The sequence below is a fragment of the Engraulis encrasicolus genome, chromosome 8 (genome assembly GCF_034702125.1).
Source record: "Engraulis encrasicolus isolate BLACKSEA-1 chromosome 8, IST_EnEncr_1.0, whole genome shotgun sequence".
Lineage (NCBI taxonomy): Eukaryota > Metazoa > Chordata > Actinopteri > Clupeiformes > Engraulidae > Engraulis > Engraulis encrasicolus.
The window spans coordinates 26,188,793-26,212,696 of NC_085864.1; the positions used below are offsets into that span (position 1 = coordinate 26,188,793).

The 23,904-nt window shown below is 44.6% G+C and overlaps 1 protein-coding gene across 1 annotated transcript in view; it reads right to left on the bottom strand.

Annotated features, from left to right (window-relative positions):
• The window catches only part of serpini1 (serpin peptidase inhibitor, clade I (neuroserpin), member 1), a 38,448-nt gene that overhangs the window by 13,495 nt on the left and 1,049 nt on the right, over positions 1-23,904 (bottom strand). Inside the window, exons 2-4 of the mRNA XM_063204385.1 lie at positions 9,021-9,322; positions 7,963-8,193; positions 4,187-4,381 (exon numbers count right to left, since the gene is read on the bottom strand). Coding sequence (XP_063060455.1) covers positions 4,187-4,381; positions 7,963-8,193; positions 9,021-9,303 — 709 coding nt within the window. The 5' untranslated portion in view covers positions 9,304-9,322. The remainder of the gene's footprint in view (positions 1-4,186; positions 4,382-7,962; positions 8,194-9,020; positions 9,323-23,904) is intronic.

Sequence of the window (23,904 nt, forward strand, 5' to 3'; positions counted from 1 at the left end):
GTTCGGCTCCACATCGAGCCAATGCAGAGAGCATGGTCACGCCCTCATGAGCTCATGAATAAACATGGCATAAAGGCAGGCCATGTGTGGGGCTAGAACAGTAGTTCTCAACCTTTTTTGAGTAAATGCCCCCTGGAACCCTCATCATAAGCCTTCCAATGCCCCCTCCACCTCATTATAACCCTGTCAATGAGAAAATAAAATATACTAATGGCCCCAAATGGCTGCTAAGCACCGCCCCCTATTGGCTGCATCCTTCTCAACTCCCACCTTGGGCTCCCCAACGCCCCCTGGGGGGCTGTACTGCTCTAAACAGGCTAAAAAGCAATAACTACACATTTTGTCAAAATTGAGTTTAGACTGAAAATGGTCTTCACTACACCTCCTTTATCTTGTGACAAAGATTTATGGTCCAAATATGTCCCGTTTTAGAAATATTGCTTTGTCAATTTTGCAGTAACCATAATATCCAATCTAATACCGAGGCTTTGAATGCCATTTTCTCCATTTCAATGTTGCCATAGTTACTGCATTTTACCTTTGTAGGGCAGTGTAGAGCCCCTGTTGAGAAACACTAGGCTAAAACATCGTAATCCCCCTGGTGCTACTGGGTCAATCATCAGGACACTAGCCGTGTCAGTCCTCTTCTACACATCGATAACACTTGCCATGAACAAGGACTTTGATGCAGATGACTCAGACAGATTCTACAGAATCAATATACTGTATGACATTTAGCACGAACAGTGTGCTTGGGGATGGGAACTCACGCTTCATGCGCTCTCCTGATTGCCGCGACCAAATTCTTGCCGCCTCAGTGCATTCTTTATAAAACATTCTGACTCCACGCCAATGTGTGGTGACATCACCCGTTAAAAGTTGATGTCTCCATAAAATATGCCTAAGTGTTACTGCTTTGTCTTTTTCTCTTCAGCCGAGTATGCGCATCTCACAGCACAGCTCCACGGTGTGTCCTAATCATGAGCTGCCTACCTCCCCTGCGTTGACCATGGCCCATGGGCCTGGCCGAAACGTTGAGTTTGCGAGGGATAGACTCACACCAAATGTGACTCACTGATTTCTTCTTTGTAAATAATAAAGCATTCCCCATGCCAAATATGCATAACATTGTGCCTTAAAAACGGTGTGTGTGTGTGTGTGTGTGTGTGTGTGTGTGTGTGTGTGTGTGTGTGTGTGTGTGTGTGTGTGTGTGTGTGTGTGTGTGTGTGTGTGTGTGTGTGTGTGTGTGTGTGTGTGTGTGTGTGTGTGTGTGTGTGTGTGTGTTCATGGTTGTGATACTGCATAAATACATGTTATATTGTAGTGTATTGTATTGTATTGAAACTGTGCTGTCTACGGCCAAATTTGATGTTTTCATGAATATTTACTGAATAATAAAGTAATATTTTCTTAAGTACAGTGAATTTTGCATCTAAAATGTCAGATATGGAGAAGATCCCCTTGAATTCTCCAGCATGAATTCTCGAAATAAACGACTAAAAAAAACTACACATTGCACCTTTAAGGCGCAGGAAGCGGCCCTTAGCTATTAATGTTACGTATATCTTATGCCACTGTCTTTCTAAATATACTATCATCTTTCAAGTGGCCTATAAGATTTGTAGCAGCACATAGCAAACCACAGAATAATAACAATATAAAAAGAACAGATGGCTCTGCCCCGCATATTTAGTTAAGCTGGTAGTGTCATGTAAGCCTCTGTGTTCTTTTTGATCCTCAGACAAAAGGTACATTATCTCATTTGAGAGTTTAATGGGACAAATCGTTTGTTGTTTCAGCCCCAAGGCCCTGCAATGAGCTGAGCCTTTAAAAATCAGACTAGCTGACTCAATCATTTCTTTGAAGTCCCTCTTATAGAGAATTGCCATAATACAGTAATAATTCTTTTTCAGTTAGTTGAATCCTATTTCATTGTCATTGCCGTCTTCATACATTTCTCTTTCATTGTCTTTTAATGTATTTCTAATCGTTTTATGTTTGGTTTTAATGTACTCGTGCTGTGTGATGACATACGTCGGCCTCATAAGTAAGGGTTAACGTTCGGCGAGAAGGTCGCTACCGTGGAATAGCAGCACGACAGAGAGAATCTTTAGACCCCGACGCGGAGCGGAGGGGTCTTGTTCTCTCTGAAGTGCTGCTATTCCACAAAGCGACCGACTCGCCGAAAGTTAACCCGCTTATTATATGGATATACTTAAATGATTCACACATGCGGGGCCATTTCTTTAGACCTAGGCTATTTAATGTTAAGATTGTTGCTGCGCAAAACAAAACAGTGCCGTTGTGGAACACCGCTAGGCAACAGCTAGGTAGGCTAGCCAGGACAACAGGTGTTGTCTATCACAGCAGCTGATTAGAGTGACAAAAGACCGGACCCCCTGCGGAGTGATATGAAACATTCGCTTTAGCCACTGACTTGTATACAAGCCAGTGGCTTTAGCAGTGAACGTCTTGTTGCCATTGACAGCGGTAGCCAGGACAACGGGTGCTGTCTATCACAGCAGCTGATTAGAGTCTTGTTGAAAAGTCGCTTTAGCAGTGAAAAGTCTTGTTGCCATTGACAGCGGTCTGTTATAGACCAACCCGTCCGTTATCGAAAAATAACAGACGTCCGAACGTTGGGGAGCCCCGTTGAAATGAATGGAGCATTCGACAGATGACGTCACAATCATATAATAATAATGATTATTAGTGCTTTGCAGCATTGTGGGGCTTAAAATTCCATTTACAACTTGTGGTCGATTCCCTCTCACTTACAATGAATGACTATGCATGTCACAGAGAAATAGCCTACGCTAAATTGAAAGGGCTGAAAAAGGTTTTCGCAGTTCGAAAAATGCATGGTAGCAATGTCTATTTTCAGTGCCAGCTTTGAATCTCTCCAGCCTTGAAGTCAGCTTTAAATTGATTCAGAAACTGTTTCCTTTGCCATTTTATCTTATTTCTTGATATTTCTTTAGTATATCACAGGTGTTTGTGCTTGTGCAGGTGTTTGTGTTTGTGCTATCGTGCTTGTGTCATATAAAATGTTCTTTTGTTTGCCGATGTGCATGCTATGGCTTTTCCAGTTCTCTTGTCCATTTGTACTGTTGTAAAAGTGAGGACACATTTCTAAGTGTTCACACTGGCATTCATACTCATTCATATTCATAATTGTATATTATTCATATTCGTATCTTGACATTTCATCTTAATTTGCATTCTTGCTTTGTTTATGTTTTTGTTTGTTGCGTGTTGCAGTCTGCTTTAGGACATTATTAGCTTTTAATGTTCTCTAATGTTCGCAGAGTGTCCTTCGGCACCATCATGAAAGGCGCTACAAATAAAATGTCTTATTATATTATTATAGAGCAATAGGATTGTCAATTGTAGCAGGAAACAGGCTTCACGGTCTTTACTATATGCAAGGTGCGTGCCCTTCTTTGTTCCATTTAACAGCAACATGATCACCCAAATGACCATGAATGCCAATGAATGAATAACAAGAAAAAAATAACTTAAAGAAGAAAAAAATCCAAAGGAATGTGTGAACCTTTTTAAATAAAAAAAATCTACTGTTACATGGCTACATAATCACCATCCCCCTTGCTCACTGTAGTAGAAGTCTCCCTGCTGGTACATCATGACGATCTGGACCTCGGTGTTGAAAAACACTATCTTAGTATTAGGTCCTAAATAGGGTCGCAGTAGAAAAGGCTCACCGTAGTACAAGTACTGGTACATCACGAGGGTCTGACTCTGGACCTCGCTGTACAGCAACATGATCACCATCCCTCCCCCCTGCTCTCCCTGCTGGTACATCATGAAGGTATCCAATCCCCCCCCCCCCCACCACCCTCCATTGCTCACCGTAGTAGAAGTCCCCCTGCTGGTACATGATGAGGGTCGATCCCCCCCCCACAAGTCTCCCTGCTGGTACATCACGAGGGTCACCACCCCCCTGCTCACCGTAGTCGCTCCACAGTAGAAGTCTCCCTGCTGATACATCATCAGGGTCAGCAACATGGACCCCCCCCCCCCCTCCCCCCTCCCCCCGCTCACCGTAGTAGAAGTCTCCCTGCTGGTACATCACGAGGGTCACCACCCCCCCCCCCCTCCCCCCTTCCACACTGTAGTAGAAGTCTCCCTGCTGGTTCCAACCTCCCCTTCCCTCCCCCCTGCTCACCGTAGTAGAAGTCTCCCTGCTGGTACATCATCAGGGTCTGGACCTCGCTGCCGTCGTCCTTGCTGAAGGAGAAGGTGCGCGTGTTCTCTGGCCTGAACTGGTTCTTCCAGCTGCCACGGAAGTAGACAGCGTTCACCAGCGTCAGCCGGGTCACACTGCTGAAGTCGTCAGCCGAGAGCAGGTCCCGAATTTTACCTGCACGCACAGGCAAAGAAAGGCAGATGAGACTCTCTGTGTGTGTGTGTGTGTGTGTGTGTGTGTGTGTGTGTGTGTGTGTGTGTGTGTGTGTGTGTGTGTGTGTGTGTGTGTGTGTGCGTGCGTGCGTGCGTGCGTGCGTGCGTGTGTGTGTGTGTTTGTGTCTGTGTGTGTGTGAGAGAGAGAGAGAGAGAGAGCTTGTGTCAGTGCTTATTGCATGAAGATGTACTCTATGCATGCTTGTGTATGTGTATGTGTGTGAGAGAGAGGGAGAGAGAGAGAGAGAGAGAGAGAGAGAGAGAGAGAGAGAGAGAGAGAGAGAGAGAGAGAGAGAGATGGTGTCAGTGCTCATTACCTAAACATGTATTGTGTGTGCGTGTGTGTGTGTGTGTGTGTGTGTGGGTGGGTGGTGTGATGGGTTTTTCGTTTTGCGGCGTATTTGTGAAGATTAGGAAGGTGGGATTCATAGTCATCTTTCCGTCTCTCCAAAGCATCTCTTCCATTTCAGATCCCCCTGCGCCGCTTTTGACTTTGCTGGAATGAGGAGGATAATCCCTCAATTTGCAGGATGTCGGGGAGGAAATTAGGAAATTAATTCGGGGCCCACACCCGAATGAGGTAGCGAGCACAGGGCCTGCCTCCCTTCTTAGCAGGGGTTTAGTTTGAAAAGGCAGGTTTTGTTATTGCATCTCCAAGTTTATATTGTATAATTTCCTTTTTTCTGATGACGGGACAGTTTTTTTTGTGACAGAGGGTTTAGAATTTTTTCCCCCAAGAATATGACAACCTGCTTGAATGAGACAGTGAGCACAGAGCTGTTTTGTTTCCCCAAAAACCATTCGCTATGAAAAGGCACTTTCTTTTTTTCATAGGTGTTGCATCTCCCTATTGGTACTGTTATCCTTGGCTTGTTTTCCAATGATAGACAAGCTGTCACTTTTTGGGAGAGAAAAGGGGTTTGTCTTAAGGGTTTCAGTTTTTAAGCCAACCTGCAGACAAAGCCTCCAACAGTGGATTCTCTCTATTATCCTACCTCCCATCCTCCCTTGTGTTACATAGTGCGTAGAATCGTAAAGTAATGGTATGTGACAAGTAATGGTACGTAATGGTACAGTAATAGTGCGTTTGTAATGGAAACACAAACCGGGCTGGTTTAAAGGGACACTGTGTGACATTTTTAGTTGTTTATTTCCAGAATTCATGCTGCCCATTCACTAATGTTAGCTTTTTCATGAATACTTACAGTACCACCAGCATCAAATTCTAAGTATTCATTATGACTGGAAAAATGGCACTTTTCATACATGAAAAGGGGGATCTTCTCCATGGTATGCCATTTTGAATTTCCAAAAATAGCCAATTTTAGCTGCAAAAATGACTCTACTTGGACCATACTAGGAAATATGTGTTTATTACACAGTAAACGTTCATGTAAAGATCAAATTTGGCAATAGGCACTCCAGTGTCAATGGACTAGTAGTTGGACATAGTTGCATTACCTTTTTTGACCAATTCCTGCACAGTGTCCCTTTAACGGCACTTCTCAGCTCGACAAGACACAGCACGGCACAGCCAGGTTTCATGTGTCTCACATCCTTGTCCTTCTTTTCCAAATTTAACCACACCTCCATTAAGGCTGATGGCCTTGTTACAACTGATCCCAGGTCAGATGGTGTGTGGTCTGCCTGGTCTTCTCTACCAGTTATGTGTGAATCAGCTCTGGCCCTGGCCTGGATTCATGTAGAGTGAGTCAGCACAGGACATTGTTAAGGGCTTACTGTATATTCTAGAGTCAAAGGGTTCCTGCTTAGAATTGCTCCAACTTGGTAGTTCAGAAAGAAATGAAGACTTATATAATTTATGGCTTGAGGCGAAACAATTTAGAAGTGTCCATGATTAAATCTGGCCTTTGTCTCAGACATCTTAAATTACTCTCCAAGGAAACCATGCCGAGCGATGCTCTGTACAAGTACAATCCACCTTTATCTTGAAACAGTCTTGTAGTCCTCTTTTATCTCCACCAAGGAGGTTACATTTTCACCAGGGTTTGTTTGCTAGGTGGATGTTATGCCAAATAAATAACAAACGCATGAACAAACTGGTCTGCATTTTGGTTGAGTCTAGTGCCACGAATAGACCAGACGCAACTTGAGGGACACCTGCGACGGAAGTAATTGACTTTGTATTGAATCGCTGGCAGCAGAAGAGACCACAGCGATTTGGGCAACGAGAGGCAATTTGAGAGACTTGTGCGACTCCTGACTACCATGACCTGTCAGAACTAACGGTGCGATAGCTTTACTTAAAAGTAGAGATGCACAGGATCCAAGATCCGGTTCCGGATCCGGCAGGATAATAGGGTTTTTCACAGGATCCGGATCCGGCAGGATCTTAAGCAGTGGATCCGGTATCCGGCAGTTACCTAAAAATCAGGATCTGGTGGATCTCTAGCCTAGGTTTTTCAGTCAGTCTTTCACAACCCCAATTGCTGCATGGAGTGAAAGCCCTTTGGAAGTGGCCAGTGCAGGCAGTGTGGCAGTAAGCCAATGAGTCAAAAAAATAGTTTGAGCCAACGTAATAAAAAGGGCCCACGTGTGTGAGTAGGCAATGTGTTTCAACCCTTTCGTAGGATCCGGTATCCGGTTCCGGATCCGGCAGGATCTTAAGCAGTGGATCCGGTATCCGGCAGGATCCTAAAAATCAGGATCCGGTGCATCTCTACTTAAAAGTAAATTATTAAACAAATAATAATAACTTTGTGTAATAAAAGCAACTACACTGCATGGCCTCATACTGTACTCATACTCATACTGTATACATATGTCCCAGTCCTTACTCACTCTCTGTGTGGTTCTCAATATACAATATATGCCCCAGCCCTTAAGGCGGATTCACAGTTAGCATAACTGGCGGTAACTTAACTCATACCTCCCTGGCGATGATGGCGTGCGCTCAAAATGACGTCACACCCCCCTCCGCAAGCTGCCGCGTCGTAAGGTCGTGCACCCCACATTTTTTGTAACTTGGCGTGCGTCCACCAGCAGCGACCATACAGGTAGGCAGACAGGGCAGGAGTTGCCTATCAGAGATACAGCTACTGGACTAAGGGACCCTGCATCATTTTGAGGATAATAATATGTCTTAAAGAGTTATTTTATCTTCTCCCTTAAATGTTGTTCAGCGAAACAATTATTTACTTTGTTCAGTAAAGCACGTTGTGTTTGGCGATCTATTTCTAATTCTGCAGCCAGAACAATGCTCTCACGTGGTCTTGGAATGATCTGGCAATGTAAGCTACAACAAAAATCTAGTTTTATTGTGATACTGTAAGTCATAAGTCTGACGTTCAGTAGCCCTACAGCAGCTTGTCTTTCTATTTTAGATCTCTAGAACCGCTGCATCTGATTCTGCCGTCGATTTCTGCAGTTTCTCTCATGAACAGTAGAAAGCACACTTCCGAAAATGCAAGCAAACGCCTGTAAATGGTGCTTTTGACTGTGAATGGTCTGCCACATTTGAATGGTTCTCACGCCAAACTCGTCCAAATTACGCACGTAAACTATGCGGAGCCTTTTACTCACTCTCGGTGTGGTTCTCCACCCAGTTGTTGATGCGCTCGGCCACAGCGGCCGATTGGCTGAAGTCCACCGTCTCCACCTCGGCCCGGAAGTACTTCTTCATCAGGTGCAGGAAGTCGGGGTTGAAGTGGACGCCCTGCTGCAGGAAGAGGGAGTTGGCCAGCTTCAGCACGTACTGCTCCTCGCTCACCGCCAGAGCCTGGGTCAGGTTGCGGAGCAGGGACAGCTCCTCGTCTGGAGGAAAGCATCCACACATCCAGAGAAAAAAATTGAACATTTTAGGGGTGTAAATCACAGCCTCCATGACGATGTGATTCGATATCGATATATAAGGCAGCATTTCAATTATTTTAAATACTTAAGAATGCCCCACGATACGATTAAATTAATTTAGATGATTTTCCAATTACTTTTCCACTTCTATTATGTTATGGAGTTAGGGCACTGGGCTGGGGCCCAGCGATTCCATTCGATCATCGGCCGATGCATCGATACATTTCGATTATTATTTACACCCCTAGAACATTTGGTGTAAAATGAAAATGACACGTCAACAGGTCATGCCGGGTTTGAATGCTTAGTCGATCCTGAGATGGAACATGGCAAGCTGTCATTGCTGTCACTGCATTTTCCCTTTATGTTTTTCCTAAATTCACTTTTGGCTGTAGAGAAAGAAACGATAGTAGTAAGTGACCGTTGTACTCGTTTGTTGTTGTGTGTATCTACTGTGTGTGTGTGTGTGTGTGTGTGTGTGTGTGTGTGTGTGTGTGTGTGTGTGTGTGTGTGTGTGTGTGTGTGTGTGTGTGTGTGTGTGTGTGTGTGTGTGTGTGTGTGTGTGTACAGTGTACAGAGTGCACGGTGTACAGTGCTTTATGGTTTTGTGTGTGTGTGTGTGTGTGTGTGTGTGTGTGTGTGTGTGTGTGTGTGTGTGTGTGTGTGTGTGTGTGTGTGTGTGTGTGTGTGTGTGTCTCTGTCTGTGTGTTTGTATCTGTCTGTGTGTGTCTCTAAGTAAGGAATGTGTGTGTCAGCGTGACATGAGGTGGGTGCAACAGCAACAGTACCATCTCTGAAGGCGTTGTAGCCCATGGCGTGTCGGATCTCGGCCAGCGAGGCCCCCCGGGCCCCCAGCTGCACCATGCCCAGACCCAGGGCCACGCTGAGCGGGGAGAAGACGATGTTCTCGTCCCCCACCGCCGCCTGCAGCTGGTGGTACAGCCGCACGGAGAACTCGGCCGTCACATCCTCCGGGACATCCGGCACGGACGTGGCCCGGACGTGGCTTCCGCCTCCGCTGCCGCCGAACACACACAGCAGCAGCACCGGCAGCACACCCACAGTCAGCATCCTCTGCACAGGAAGAGCTCTGGAGGACGGGGAGATGGACACAGAGAAGAAAGAAAGAAAGAAAGAAAGAAAGGCAGAAAGAAAGAAAGAAAGAAAGAAAGAAAGAAAGAAAGAAAGAAAGAAAGACATTTAACTAGGGCTGCACGATTATGGAAAAAATCATAATCACGATTATTAATCACGATTATTGATTTTTGCAGATTTTTTTGAAAATTATAACAAGATGAAATATAACCAAGAATGAATTACATACGGATGAGCAAAATAAAATGAATTGTAATAATTATGTAAAGGCAATAGCATGAAACTTAAGTGGACAGATTTCTGGCCAGAAACACCAGCCTGTCAGTATGTTCTGGCTTCAAGGACGCTCTCAAAAGTAGGTCACTATTGCCACGATTAAATCACGATTAAAATCATGAGTTCGATTTCACTATTTTATCACGATTTTGATTATTTTTCGATTAATTGTGCAGCCCTACATTTAACACAAATGTATTACACTTTCTCCAGCTTGCATTATAACAAGTTACAGCCACCCAACTGTATAGGCCAGGACAACTCTGGAGGATGGCAGATGAAAACAGAGCAGAAAGAAAGAAAGAAAGAAAGAAAGAAAGAAAGAAAGAAAGAAAGAAAGAAAGAAAGAAAGACAGAAAAAGAAGAAAAAAGTACGTAAAAAATGTAACACCCATTTATTACACTTAGAAGAAGGATGCCTGTGCTTCAGCCTTTATGGTGCTCAGAGTCGAGGACAGCAGAATCAAGACAGACTGGGCTACTTCTCAGCTACTAGACCCATGGCCACAGCACTGAGAATACTTTTAGAAGTGTTTCATTTTGGTTGCACAAAGTGACTGACATTTCAACACACCTGCGTCTTCCTCAGAGTCGCTGTGAAGAAGCCCAATCTGTTTTGACTCATTTATTTGACTCGCATAATGACAAGTTACAGCCATTTGTCCGTATAGACCTACAGTAATAACATTTTCAGCATATGAAGGGAGAACGAAAGAAAAATAGAGATGAGAAAGACGGAAGAATGAATGAATGGAAAGAAGGAAGGAAAGGGAATGAAAATCAAACAAGGAAGAGAGAATGAAAAGAAAATAGAGATTATGGAATCATGGTAAGTAAGTAAATAAGTAAATCCTAAACCACAACCTCTCCAATCGTACGTCACCATTCATTTGCTTCAACATATTTACCAAGCATATTTGTATCATATATTTCATTTAAATATAGCAATCTGATCAAGGATAACTCCTTCCACTGCAAATACCTGTATCGTTACAGAACTATCTCCTCAAGGGCAATGTGCTCTTCCACGATGTCTATTGGTGTCATTTCAGGGGAGCATCTGTGTGTGTGGAAAGAGAAGGGGGGGTGCGTGCCTCAGCGCTTTGTGGGGCCGTGTGCTGTGCTGTGCTGTGCTGTGGCTGAGCTCTGTGCTCCTGTGAGCCGTGTGCATGGGTGGATCCTGCTGCCTTAGCCAGCGTGTGTGTGCCATGAATGATTGAACAGGCAAGCCAGCAAGCCTGCCTCTACTCCTCCCCACTGCTGCTGCTGCTCTCCTCCTTTCCTCTCCTCAGCATCCCTGTCTTTCTCTCTCTTTCTCTCCATGATAGCACCCTCTCTCTCTCTCTCTCTCTCCATGATAGCACCCTCTCTCTCTCTCTCTCTCTCTCCATGATACTCTCACTCTCTCCAAATGCTATCTCTCTCTCTCTCTCTCTCTCTCTCTCTCTCTCTCTCTCTCTCTCTCTCTCTCTCTCTCACACACACACACACACACATACACACACACACACACACACACAGTCTCTCTACCAACACGGCTCACACTCATTTGCAGGGAGCCTGGCTGGCTAGCAGAGCTCACCAGAAGCCTCCATCCCTCCCCATCACAGTTTCAGCATCGCTGATCTTTACTCTCGCCCAACCATGCACACACACACACACACACACACACATATTGAAACACACACACACACACACACACACACACACACACACACACACACACACACACACACACACACACACACACACACACACACACACACACACATATTGAAACACACACACACACACACACACACACACACACACACACACACACACACACACACACACACACACACACACACACACACACAACAATGTACTGTACACACACATACCTTATACAGTACCACAAACCACACATGCAACACACCTTTTCACACACCAACGTTCCATCTCTCTGCTGTGGCGTGGTTGCCTGGCAACATTGTTTTCTGCACAAACAAAGACAACAAGAGCGCGTGTTCTGCTATGCTCTACTGTGTTTTGAGCTGCACGATGGAGGTGGGTGGGGTATAGGTACAGGATTTTGTGTGTGTGTGTGTGTGTGTGTGTGTGTGCATGTGTGCGTGTGTGTGTCCATGCGCGTGCATGTTAGGAGGGCACGTGTGTGTTGTGTGTTCCATCCACACTCCACACCTCAGCAATACTGTATAGCTGTATACGCCATTGTCTGTGTGTGTGCTTGTTTACTGCACTGTGTGAGCATTGTGTGTGTGTGCGTGTGTGTGTGTGAGCATTGTGTGTGTGTGTGTGTGTGTGTGTGTGTGTGTGTGTGTGTGTGTGTGTGTGTGTGTGTGTGTGTGTGTGTGTGTGAGCATTGTGTGTGTGTGTGTGTGTGTGTGTGTGTGTGTTTGCACACTGACTGTGTGCCACATGCTTCCTGTGCATTCAGGGGCTGCCATTGCTACACAGTGCTGGCTGCAATGACATTGTACCTGAGTGGCCTCTCTCTCTCTCTCTCTCTCTCTCTCTCTCTCTCTCTCTCTCTCTCTCTCTCTCTCTCTCTCTCTCTCTCTCTCTCTCTCTCTCTCTCTCTCTCTCTCTCTCTCTCTCTCCTTCCTCTATTTCTGTCTCTCAAATGATGATTTGTAGTCACGCTATGTCAGCTTTTACGCATTAGGCTGCTTCACCACAGAGGCAACTCAACTGATAAAGGTCGTTGTGACCGAAAGCAAGACTGTAATAAATTGGTGCATTTGGAATGGATGTGTGCTGGATTCTTTGGGCTACTCCAGCAAGAAATAAAGGAAGAAATACCAAATATGTCTCTATTTTTCAAAATATTTCTAGAGCTGGTCAGACTAGAGCTAATTCTAGCAAATGCAGTCTTCCCTCCCCCACCTGATTTCACACACCATACAGTACCTGAGATCTTCGAGCCCTTGTGAAAAGACGAATCTGTCAGGACCTCTGGCCATGAATGTTACCTATCCTAGTAATGCTAGGCAGTGAGAGGAACTGACAGCAGTGGAAGATACTAGTACACAACTAGACATAGTAGATCTACAAAAAAGTCACTCACTGTTTTACTTTCTCGTCATACAAATTATTAGACAGTCAGCAACCAAACTAGATGGGGGATTTGGAAAATCCAACCAATTGCCTCCTGTCCACTTTGGAAAGGCTTTGGTCATGTTTCTTGGTCCCGTTGAGGATAGAAACTATGGTTGCTCATCTTTTCTCATTTCTAAACAAATGTCTGTCCTTGGGAAAGGTTTGTGGCATGTTTCATGTGCCACCTCACATGAAAAAGCTCCTCCTGGGTAACACAAGCTCTTCTGGTTAGGCGGCTCCTTCCAAGACAAAGCTGGATGTTTCCATGTCATGACCAGCGGGAAAAAAACAAACAAACAAACAAATAAATGGGGTAACTGGGGTAATTGGGGTAATAGGGTTCATATATACAAAGCGGATTCCAAAAAAGTTGGGACACTTTGTATTTTGTGAATAAAATCAAAATGCTGGCATTTTTAAAACATCTAATATGTTAATAAGGTAGATCATTATGTACAGACAACACATCAGTTGTTAAAGTTGAGCAGAATTATTGTTTTGAGGTAATTATGTGATCATTTAAAATTTGACCCATGCAACAAATCTCAAAAAAGTTGGGACAGGGCCAAAACATGTTGTAATAGTTGGATAATTCTAAAAATAACACAAGGAAGAATATTTTAAAAGGAACTATATTGACTGCCAACATTAATGCACAACTAAAATACCATCACAGAAAGGCTGTGGCGCTCAGCAGCGAAGATTTTGAGGGACTAATTACTTATCTATTACACAGAAAGATTGAATTATCAAAATTGCAGGCATATAAGGCCTATTTCCGTAATATAGAGTTCTGTGTAATCATTGCATGAGTTATGAGATCATGACATACTTGTGGTCAATAAGCAAACTATGACACTCCAACAATGACAGCTCTCAAAAAAATGACCGTAAACACAACACTTGATTAATGCACATGATGCAGACATTAAACAGTGTTGCATGCAGAAAAGCTCATTCTATGGACCTATGAGACATGTGAAACTGTCCTCTGAGTACAGGATGGAAAATATTTAATCCTTTTTGAAAATTATGGAGTCATGCACCCTCCAGGTTATATAGAAAATGAATACTTCAGCTTGATTTAGTGGTCAGTCTGAAAGACAGCATATACGATGGTAAGGGGGTGCAGAGGTGACTTGGTTAGGGTCTTCTTACTCATGTAGAGCATTAAAATGATTGTTGACTGCTACATACAGACTTTAAACAGCAAACATAGCTACCAAGGCATTATATTTTGGAGCACCGCCTTTAGATATTGTCCCCTAATGGTGGCAAATTTAAATCTCTACTATGTTCCAACAGTGTGGTTCCATCATAAGAGTAAACAGGTCACAAAATTGTTTTCTTGCAGTCAGGATATGCCCATATTAAGCATAACAAAAAGGTAAACAAGTTGAAGAACACATCTATCAGTTGAGCTGCTGAAATCATGTCTCGCACATCAAAATATCTAATTTTTGAATGAAATTATGCCATCAGTCAAAGTATTTAACTGTTCAGTCTCATCCCTTGTGTTGTGTTTAGTCTTATCTAATATAAAATGCATTTTATTGGCCCTGTCCCAACTTTTTTGGGATTTGTTGCAAGGGTGAAATTTTAAATGATCACATAATTACCTCAAAAAAATAATTCTGCTTCACTTTAACAACTGATTTGTTGTCTGTACATAATGTTCTACCTTGTTAACATATTGAATGTTTTGAAAATGCCAGCGTTTTGATTTTATTCACAAAATACAAAGTGTCCCAACTTTTTTGGAATCCGCTTTGTATTAGCCACTGATACATCCCTAACTGTATAACAATGAAGTCACAATACAGTGTGTTATTAGGCATGTAGTGGCTAACGTGAACCCTATTCTGAAGTGGAAGTGTGGGAATAGACTGTTAATTTGGCTTCAAAAATATTGGATGATCCGCCCCACTCTCTCTTCCCTGAGTAGCCTACCCCATCTCTCCCTCCAGGACTCCAGTAAAGACTGCCACATGTAAAAAAAATTGCTTCAACATATTTTATGCCAAAGTGAAATTAATACTGATATTGAAAGGCAAATGCTTAAATTATTATTTATTATGTATAAACTGTATATTTCAGATTGGTTTTCCTTTTTGTGTTATTCTTCAAGTTCACATACACAAGCGTTGTCTTGCTCTATGAAATGTATTGCTCCGAAATGCAAGACAAATTCCATACGGAAAAATAAAGGTTTCATTAAGGTGGTTAGGGTGGCAGTGAACCTGTAAATGTTATACCTGCCCGACTGTATTTTTAGCTGGTTGTTGTTGTGGCTGCTGGAGGACTTGCGGTCTGTGTTTTTGCTTGACCTGGACAGCATCCAAAACAGCTCCGACAACATTGCTGTTACCACCACGGGCAGGCAGGTACAATAACCCCCTGAGACAGCCAAATTCTTAACCCTGCCTCTCTGTCAAGTCTGCTCTGTATGTGGGCGTGAGCCTGGAGAAATGCTGGAGCATTACCCATTCCTCACAAACAGGTGCAGTGCGCTCCCACACCGACATACGTATGCTACACACTCACACAAATACACAGGCACACAAATCTACGCACGCACGCACGCACACACACACACAGAGCAAGCTCGCATATGCGCACATACGGTACACACCACACACAGTTGTGCTGAGATCAAAAGACAGAGGTGAAGAGTGCCATTTTCGTTATGCTGATCCAGCCTTCACTCCCCCACCCTTTACACCTGCTTCTCCAGCCTTGGTGGGCTGCCTTTCGGATCGGAGTGCATCTACAGTACGTAAACCCTGTTTTTCTACTCCTTCAAGCACTCAAAAGAGCTCTTTAAAATGTACTGTATAGCTCACATTCACACACTGGTGCAACAGCAGGCTGCCAGGCAAGGTAAAGACCTGCCACCAGGAGCAATTTGGGGTTAAGCATCTTGCTGAAGGAGACTGTGATGGGATCAGGCCGGGCAAGGCACCTCTACCACCATGCACCTCAATCACCCATCACAAGGCAGCTGTTTTTGTGCCCTTACCTCAAAAACTCCTACCCCATTCTTTCCAGGACTATTTTTCTTCTCTAACATACTCTTACATATGTCCTTGCTTATTCTTCTACTTTACTGCATTGATGAATTAACTGCATTTCCATCTCATTCTGGTTTGAGATTTGTAAAATGAAATGTGGTACATAATCATAACACAGGTATGGTCAGAAATATAAGGTATCAAATATCAAGTTCACACATATAAAATATATATAAAACATTGCATATAATAATAATCGCACAAATTCATACATACATATATATTTATATATTATATATTTACATACATACATATATATTTATATATTATATATTTAATAAATATTATATATATGAATGTTTTCTATATATAGAAAACATTCACTGACCTTTCAATACTTATACTTCCAATACATTTACTTCCATACATTTACTTTCCAGACCTCATCACTCTAACCTCATCTGATTATTGAGATTGTGAACTATCTAAATGGTCACCATAAAACTGGCTACATTTGGAGCGGCGCTGAGATGAGCAGACAGGAGGCAGATGTGAGAGATGATGAATGGCACTGTAGAGAGATGGGTGGAGCTGGCTGACGTGCGGGAAGGGAAGGAGGATGAACGGATGTGCTGCTCTAGTTTTGCCTTCCCACCAGAGACACTCTGTCACTCATGTTCTCCACTTCTGCTTCACTGACACACACACACACACACACACACACACACACACACACACACACACACACACACACACACACACACACACACACACACACACACACACACACACACACACACACTCATCCTCTCTACTCTCTACACTACTCTCATCCTCTCTACTCTCTACAATACACTCTCATTCTCTGTACTTTTGTCTCAGTCACGCAGGCATGCTCGCTCAAAGACAGACAGACAGACCGACCGACCGCCCGACGGACACACGCACACAGACACGCAAGCCAGACATAGACCGAACCTCGCCACCTGGTAGTCTGGCGAGTCTCCTCCTCTCTGCTCTTTTACCTCCCTGATCTCCATTGCATTCATCACATTCCCCCCCAACCCTATCTCCTCCAGAGAAGTCGACCCAAGTAACATGGTCAAACTCATACTCGCATCCACAGCCCAGCACCACCACCATCTTCAGAGGCCCTACCCTCTATGACAGGAGAGGGGTAGAGGGTAGAACCACGAGCGCAGTGCACACATATGCACTCATGCACACACACACTCACCCCAGCACCAACTGTCACCGCTTCACACCTTCAGTGACCTTAGCCTCTATGACAGGAGAGGGGTAGAGGGGAGAACTACGCACACACAGTACATGCAGGGCTGCTGACAGCTTTGGCAGGGCCTGGGAAAAAGACATATGAAAGGGCCCCAAACCCAGTACATACAATGTCCTGTGGATGCAATTCTGGGCCCCCTCTCTCCCTGGGCCCTGGATAGCCTAGGGCACCCCCCCCCCCCCCTTGTTGGCTTCCCTGCACACACACACACCAGTACCAGCCGTCACGTCTTCATACCTTCACACTTTCAGCTGCCGTGGCCTCTATGACAGGAGAGAGGTGGAGGGCAGAGCCGGTCAAGCAGGTAAAGAGCCATGCTATGGGTGACTGAAGGACAGAACAAGAGGACAGGAGAGGAGTGGAGTGTGGAGATGAGGACAGCACAGGTTTGAAGAGAGAGAGAGAGAGAGAGAGAGAGAGAGAGAGAGAGAGAGAGAGAGAGAGAGAGAGAGAGAGAGAGAGAAGAGGAGTGTGGATTAGAAAATAAATCACAGAGAAAAGAGGGAAAGAGAAGGAGGGGTAGAGGAGAGGAGAGCTAGTAAGGAGGAGAGAGGAGAGGAGTGTGGATGAGAAAATAGACCACAGAGAAAAGAGGGAAAGAGAAAGAGGGGAGGGATGGAGGAGAGGAGAGCTAGTAAGGAGGAGAGAGGAGAGGAGTGTGGCTGAGAAAATAGACCACAGAGAAAAGAGGGAAAGAGAGAGAGGGGGGAGAGGGGAGGGATGGAGGAGAGGAGAGCTAAGGAGAAGAGAGGAAAGAAGAGAAAAGAGGAGAGAAGAAGAGAAAGAGAGGAGAAGCAAGGAGAGTGTGTGAGAGGAGTGATGAATGAACAGGGGGCCTGCCACCAGCAGCAGTCAGGTTTAATTATGCTCCACCTCAGGGCCAACACAGTCCTACTGAGAGAGAGAGAGAGAGAGAGAGAGAGAGAGAGAGAGAGAGAGAGAGAGAGAGAGAGAGAGAGAGAGAGAGAGAGAGAGAGAGAGAGAGAGAGAGAGAGAGAGACGTGCCCATATGCCCTGTCTGCTTTCCCAACATCACTACAACAGTGCAAAAGAAAGACTGAGAGATATAGACGACTGAGAAGCCTATGGGGAAAGATGGAGGAAGACGGAGAGAGACATAATGCAATGAAAACAAAGTCTACAGCAAGTGACAGATAACTAGAACCGGAGAGGAGGAGGTAAGGGAACGAAAAAAAAGGAATAGGGATGGTGGGAGGCACAGAGAGGAATTTGAAGAAAGAGAAGAGAACAGATACTGTAGGACACAGGAGATAAAAAAAGGAAACACAGGAGCTTATGAGAGGAAATATGAAGGTAGAATCTGACAGTGAAAGGTATAGGCAAGGGAATACAGGCAGCCGGGAACGGGCTGAAGCATTAATCCTCACCGGTACCGAGAATAGCCTAATTCACGGGATTAACAGACTGAAAGTCAGAGATGACCTGCGTTTTTAATCCATTTGCAATCTCCACTTAATATCAAATACAAAGCCACTGCGTCCACATTATGGCTACAAAATGACATTATATAAGCATCTAGCTGGAAACACGCAGGCTAAGCATATGATGGTTATTGCAATGGTATAACACAAACAGATATCCATATAGGCTACCACATTTCCCCTGTGTCTAGACTACAACATGTCCCAAGTGTATGCTTTCATAAAACTCACAGAGCACTGTCAAAATTCTCTCTCTCTCTCTCTCTCTCTCTCTCTCTCTCTCTCTCTCTCTCTCTCTCTCTCTCTCTCTCTCTCTCTCTCTCTCTCTCTCTCTCTCTCTCTCTCTCTCTCTCTCACACACACACACACACTTCACCAATTCAAATATCCATCTGTCTATCTGTATTTTTCTCCTCACTGACATACTCTCACATCCATCACTTCATCTCTAAGGAGGAGATAACCAGAGTTCGCAGAGCATCTCCTGACAGCCTGTTCCTCCCATCTCTCCCATTCCCCTCTCCCGGTAACCAGTAGCTGTATAGCAGGCAGCAGGCAGCGGAGGGTCTGATTACCAGCGAGCTGACACGAGCCTGGAAGCTGATGCATCACTCTCTCTCTCTCGTATGTGTGGATGATGACTGCAGTACTCTTCAGGCATACATGTACAAGAACACTTTGAAACATCTCAGTAGCTTTGCATTCCACAAACGTGTGGACGGTGGAGGAACTGTGCAAGTGCGACTGCACAGAGTTACAAATGCTGATTACCAGCTAGCTGACATGTAGCCTGGAAGCTGATGCATCACTCTTGTATGTGTGGATGATGATGATGATGACTGCAGTTTGAAACATCTCAGCAGCTTCGCTTTCCACAAACGTGTGGAGGAACTATGTGGAAGTGCGACTGCACAGAGTTACAAATGCTGATTGCCAGGCAAGATGGCACATGCCTGGAGCCTGATATCGGTCTCTCGCATATGATGACTGCAGTCTTTGGGCATACAAGAACATTTCAGCAGCGTTGCATTCCACACAGACGTGTGGAAGAACTATACAGTATATGCAAGTGCGACTGGCTGCACAGAATTACAATAGCAGTGGTGTCAACTCCAATCATGTAAACTGAAAGAAGCCAAGAGCAATGTGCCCTTGCCTTGCACACGTACTGTATGTGTGAGCGGCTGTGCACCTGTGCCATGTTCTGAATGGTAAAAACTATAGTATACCGCAGTCTTCCGTAGTCCCATGATGCACGCTGTACCTCCTGTGGCACGCTGTAATAATTATTGAAAAGTTACTAACTACCATAGTACTACACTACAATGACATAACACACAGGGCCTTTAGCGATGTACTATGACATGTTCATTGCCATTCTGGTAACAGAAAATTTATAACACCGTGTTTTAAAGGGTTATACTACTACTGAGCAAATCGCAGACAGTGAAATGTGCAAGGGCACCCACACCCTTGTTTTCGAATTTTGGTTTCTATGACAAATTTGTGCGTGCCTGCGAGCCTGAAATGTGTGTGCACATCCGCTCATCTGTATGTGTGTGCGCATCCGAGCGTGTGTGTGTGTGTGTGTGTGTGTGTGTGCGTGCATTCGTGTGCATTGAAGTGTGTGTGTGTGTGCGCATGGGTCTGAAATTTCATTCGTTTTTACTTACAGCTGCAATAATGCAATATCCTATCAGGGCCAACAGTATTGAATTAATTGTTTGAAACAAATAAATTATGTGAGACAGACAATATCACACACCACACACACACATAATATGCACACACACACACACACACACACACACACACACACACACACACACACACACACACACACACACACACACACACACACACACACAATGTACAATGACTCCACACGCAGTCATTACCATGAAATTGATCTAAAATTACACCATTGTTCTCACTTTCCCTGAGGGAGACCACATACATTCATGCAATCTTCCAGCTTAGGGAGCTGAAGAGCGAGGGAGCGACAGAGTGTGTGTGTGAGAGAGAGCGAGAGAGCGAGAGAGCGAGAGAGACAGAGAGACAGAGAGAGAGAGATGAAATATGGAGATGGGGATGGGGATGGGAATGGGGATGGGGGAGGAAAAGGGGGCAGGGACGATATTAGAGGGGTAGGCCTAGATATTGATAATGAGTGTGAATCTATTTGGGGGATATCAGTGGCAGCGGAGAAGAGCGAGCGACTGATTTGGATGTTGGCGGATGATGGGGGGTGTCGATGTCGATGGGGTTTAAGTCAGGGACAGAGACTTGAGATTTGTTGTCGGTAATACCAGCAGTTGTCATGAAGAGAGAATAATAAGTAAACCCTCTCATGGCCGTCACAGATCTTATTCAAGCCCGCTCCTCTAAACCTGCTAAGTCTTCTTCAGTATAAACAAAGTCTGTGAGTATGTGAGAGCAACAAAACTAATCTAGGTTAGAAGCTCTTCATATTCACGCCAACTGTGATGTTCCTGGATAGGCATCAGTTTATTTCTTAGTCTGTTTAGCTAATTAAATCCCAAAACATTATTTCTATGTTTTCATACAGCTGGGGGGGTTGACCATACAGATCTGACATTATACATCTGAGTTAGCATAATGTTTACAGATGGCATTGGGATTTATAGTAGGAGTCGACTGACTGACAGTATGATGAGAGAGAGACCCCTTCTTATCCATAACACACGACAGCGGGATCAACCCCAATACATGGGAATGCTCTTTTATTTACGCTCGTGAATGTTGATGCAGGCAACACCGTAAACAGGGGAGATGATGAGCGACAGAGAAGATGGAGATACACACACCGAGACGGCGCCGGTGCTGATGGAAAAGAGGGGCCGTGTGTCAGTGCAATGCGAAAGCCTTGTGAATAACAATAAGCTTGCAGGGCTTTGCCTGTACTGAGATAGATGCAGTCACGTTAAAACTTGATCGCTCTACTCGGCCTGTTCTGCGTGGCGGATCAGAGACATGAACTAAACCTTGAGTTTCTACCTGAACCCTATTTTTCGCCGACAACTGCCAAAAACGAATCCAGGTAGGTTTAAAATCAGAGCCTCTAGATGAGAGGTAGTGCTAGCAGGGAAAACTGAAGAGTAATGAAACACAGAGGTTACATCTTGTACAGCTCATGATCACACAATGCTGAGGGTGTGAGGATGAAAATAGCCTTTTTTTGCACCTATATGAAGAAAGAGGCAGGTGCTCGTTAATCTTCCTTCTCCATTTCTCCAAGCAAGCATTTACAGTATCACAGGTACATGTAGATTTGATTGGTATTCGACCACATCAGTCCAATTCATCTATACCATTTCTGTCCACCTGCTACAAGCTATCCTTCTAATTCAGGCAGAAACCTGACACTGTTGTAGTTTTTTAATATAAATATGGACTGATGGTGCCTGATACATCAGACAGTTTCCGCCTGATGTTGTTATAGCTTTAGCCTACTAATACAGCTGCGATACACAAGTATTACATGTTTGTTAATGCAGATTCAATACGGTGGGGGAAAAATAATCACTCAGTGAACAGGCATCGCTGCTGGCTGCCCATAAGGCCAACTGTGTAAGCTACAAAGCTGCTGGTTGAGATGTGAACTGAATTCTGAAGTCAACTGGGATCCCACCTGACAACGTTGGGGGTTTTCTATTCACAGTAATAGCACAGGTGTAAAGCATGGAAAGAAAAGGAATATCTTAAACAGTAGATCTTTCAATTCAACACAGGAATGGAATGGGTAAATTAATATACAACAGGTTGCTGTCAACCCATTCCTTCTGTCCAACAGGCGAACAAAGATGTGTACGTCTATGCACTGTCGCCTTGGGAATTACAATGAAGAATGCGTTTCAGATGGACTGACAAACCGACAGACGGATGGACATACCCTCTTATATAGATGCTAGGACGCATCTAATATTGGCTGGTTAAGGAGCACTGAACCGGATGCTCTCTGGTCAACTAACTGCTGCATGGAAACCCCAAACAGTGGCAGGACATTTGCACATGGGGCCCCAGGGTAAAACACTGAAACAGCCACCCATACGGCCTGCCAAGGTCATAATTGGGGCCCCACCACCAATACAGGAGTGCCCTGGGCCCTTGGGCCCTCCCTATAGCTCCGTTCCTGATCCCAATCATACCAGCACCTCTCTCCTGAGAGGGTCACCACAGGTTATTAATCCCTGTTAACAGCCGCACTATGAAAGGAGCCATTCAACCTGACCAGTACTGTGGGAAGCAAAAGATTGCCTCTACCTGCTAAATCCACCAATCAAAAACTGGTGTGCCATGGCGAAACTCTTAGCCCTGGAGGCCAAGAACATGGGAAAACAAATCCTCCAAAAGCATAATTAACTCAGCTCAGCATGGGGATTCTTCGACAGAGATCATCCGAAATGGAATCGTCGGCTACATGAGGGTCAGTGGCAGGACTTGAAGACTGGCTTTGCCTCGCCTGTTTGAGAAACATTTCAAAGGGGAAGAGATACTGCATACTCTTGTCCATTATGCTGAATTTTAGTAAACAAACATTTCGGCCCATGTGGCCTTTCTCAGAAAACTTGAGAAAGGCCACACGGGCTGAAACGTTTGTTTCATAAAATTCAGCATAATGGATAAGAGTATGCTGTGTCTTCCCCTCTGAAGTGAACAAGTACCCGCTACCTGCACCTTGAAAACTGCATTGGCTTTCTCGTCCCGTTCGAGAAACATACCAAGAAGCGTAGAAGGGAAGGGTCATTTCAATGTGCGTGACACATTGAAAGAAAAATGTCTGCACACTTAAATCCCCTTTGTGTTCTTTTTAATAATAGGCCAAGCTTTCGGTCTACTGACCTTCCTCAGGGCTCAGTTACAAAAATGTGCGTGACACAAAAATGAAAGATGGGGTAGCTACAGGAGTCCACAGGGATGAAATAAGAATGCAGATGTTTGTTTGTTTCTTTGTACATCTTTCTTCCCTCTCTGTGGTCCAGTATGTGTGTGTGTGAGTGTGTGTGTGTGTGTGTGTTTAAGGGGGTCTTTCGTGCGTGGTTGGAAGGTGCAGTGATGCTGATAATTGAGTGAAGGGATTCCAGCTCTGGCTGTCGGTCATCCCTGCAAATTAGCAAGTCGCCCACCCCTGCGCTGCAGTATAGCGATCAATCTGGAGATCGATAGCCACGTAGCTAGGTGCTGACCCACACTACACACACATTGTGTGCATTGATGAGTGTGTGTGTGTGTGTGTGTGTGTGTGTGTGTGTGTGTGTGTGTGTGTGTGTGTGTGTGTGTGTGTGTGTGTGTGTGTGTGCGCGCGCGCGCGCGTGCACGTGCATGTGCCTGAAGTATTCAACACAGAGGGATTTCCCAGTAGTAAGGTCAATCACACACACACACACACACACACACACACACACACACACACACACACACACACACACAC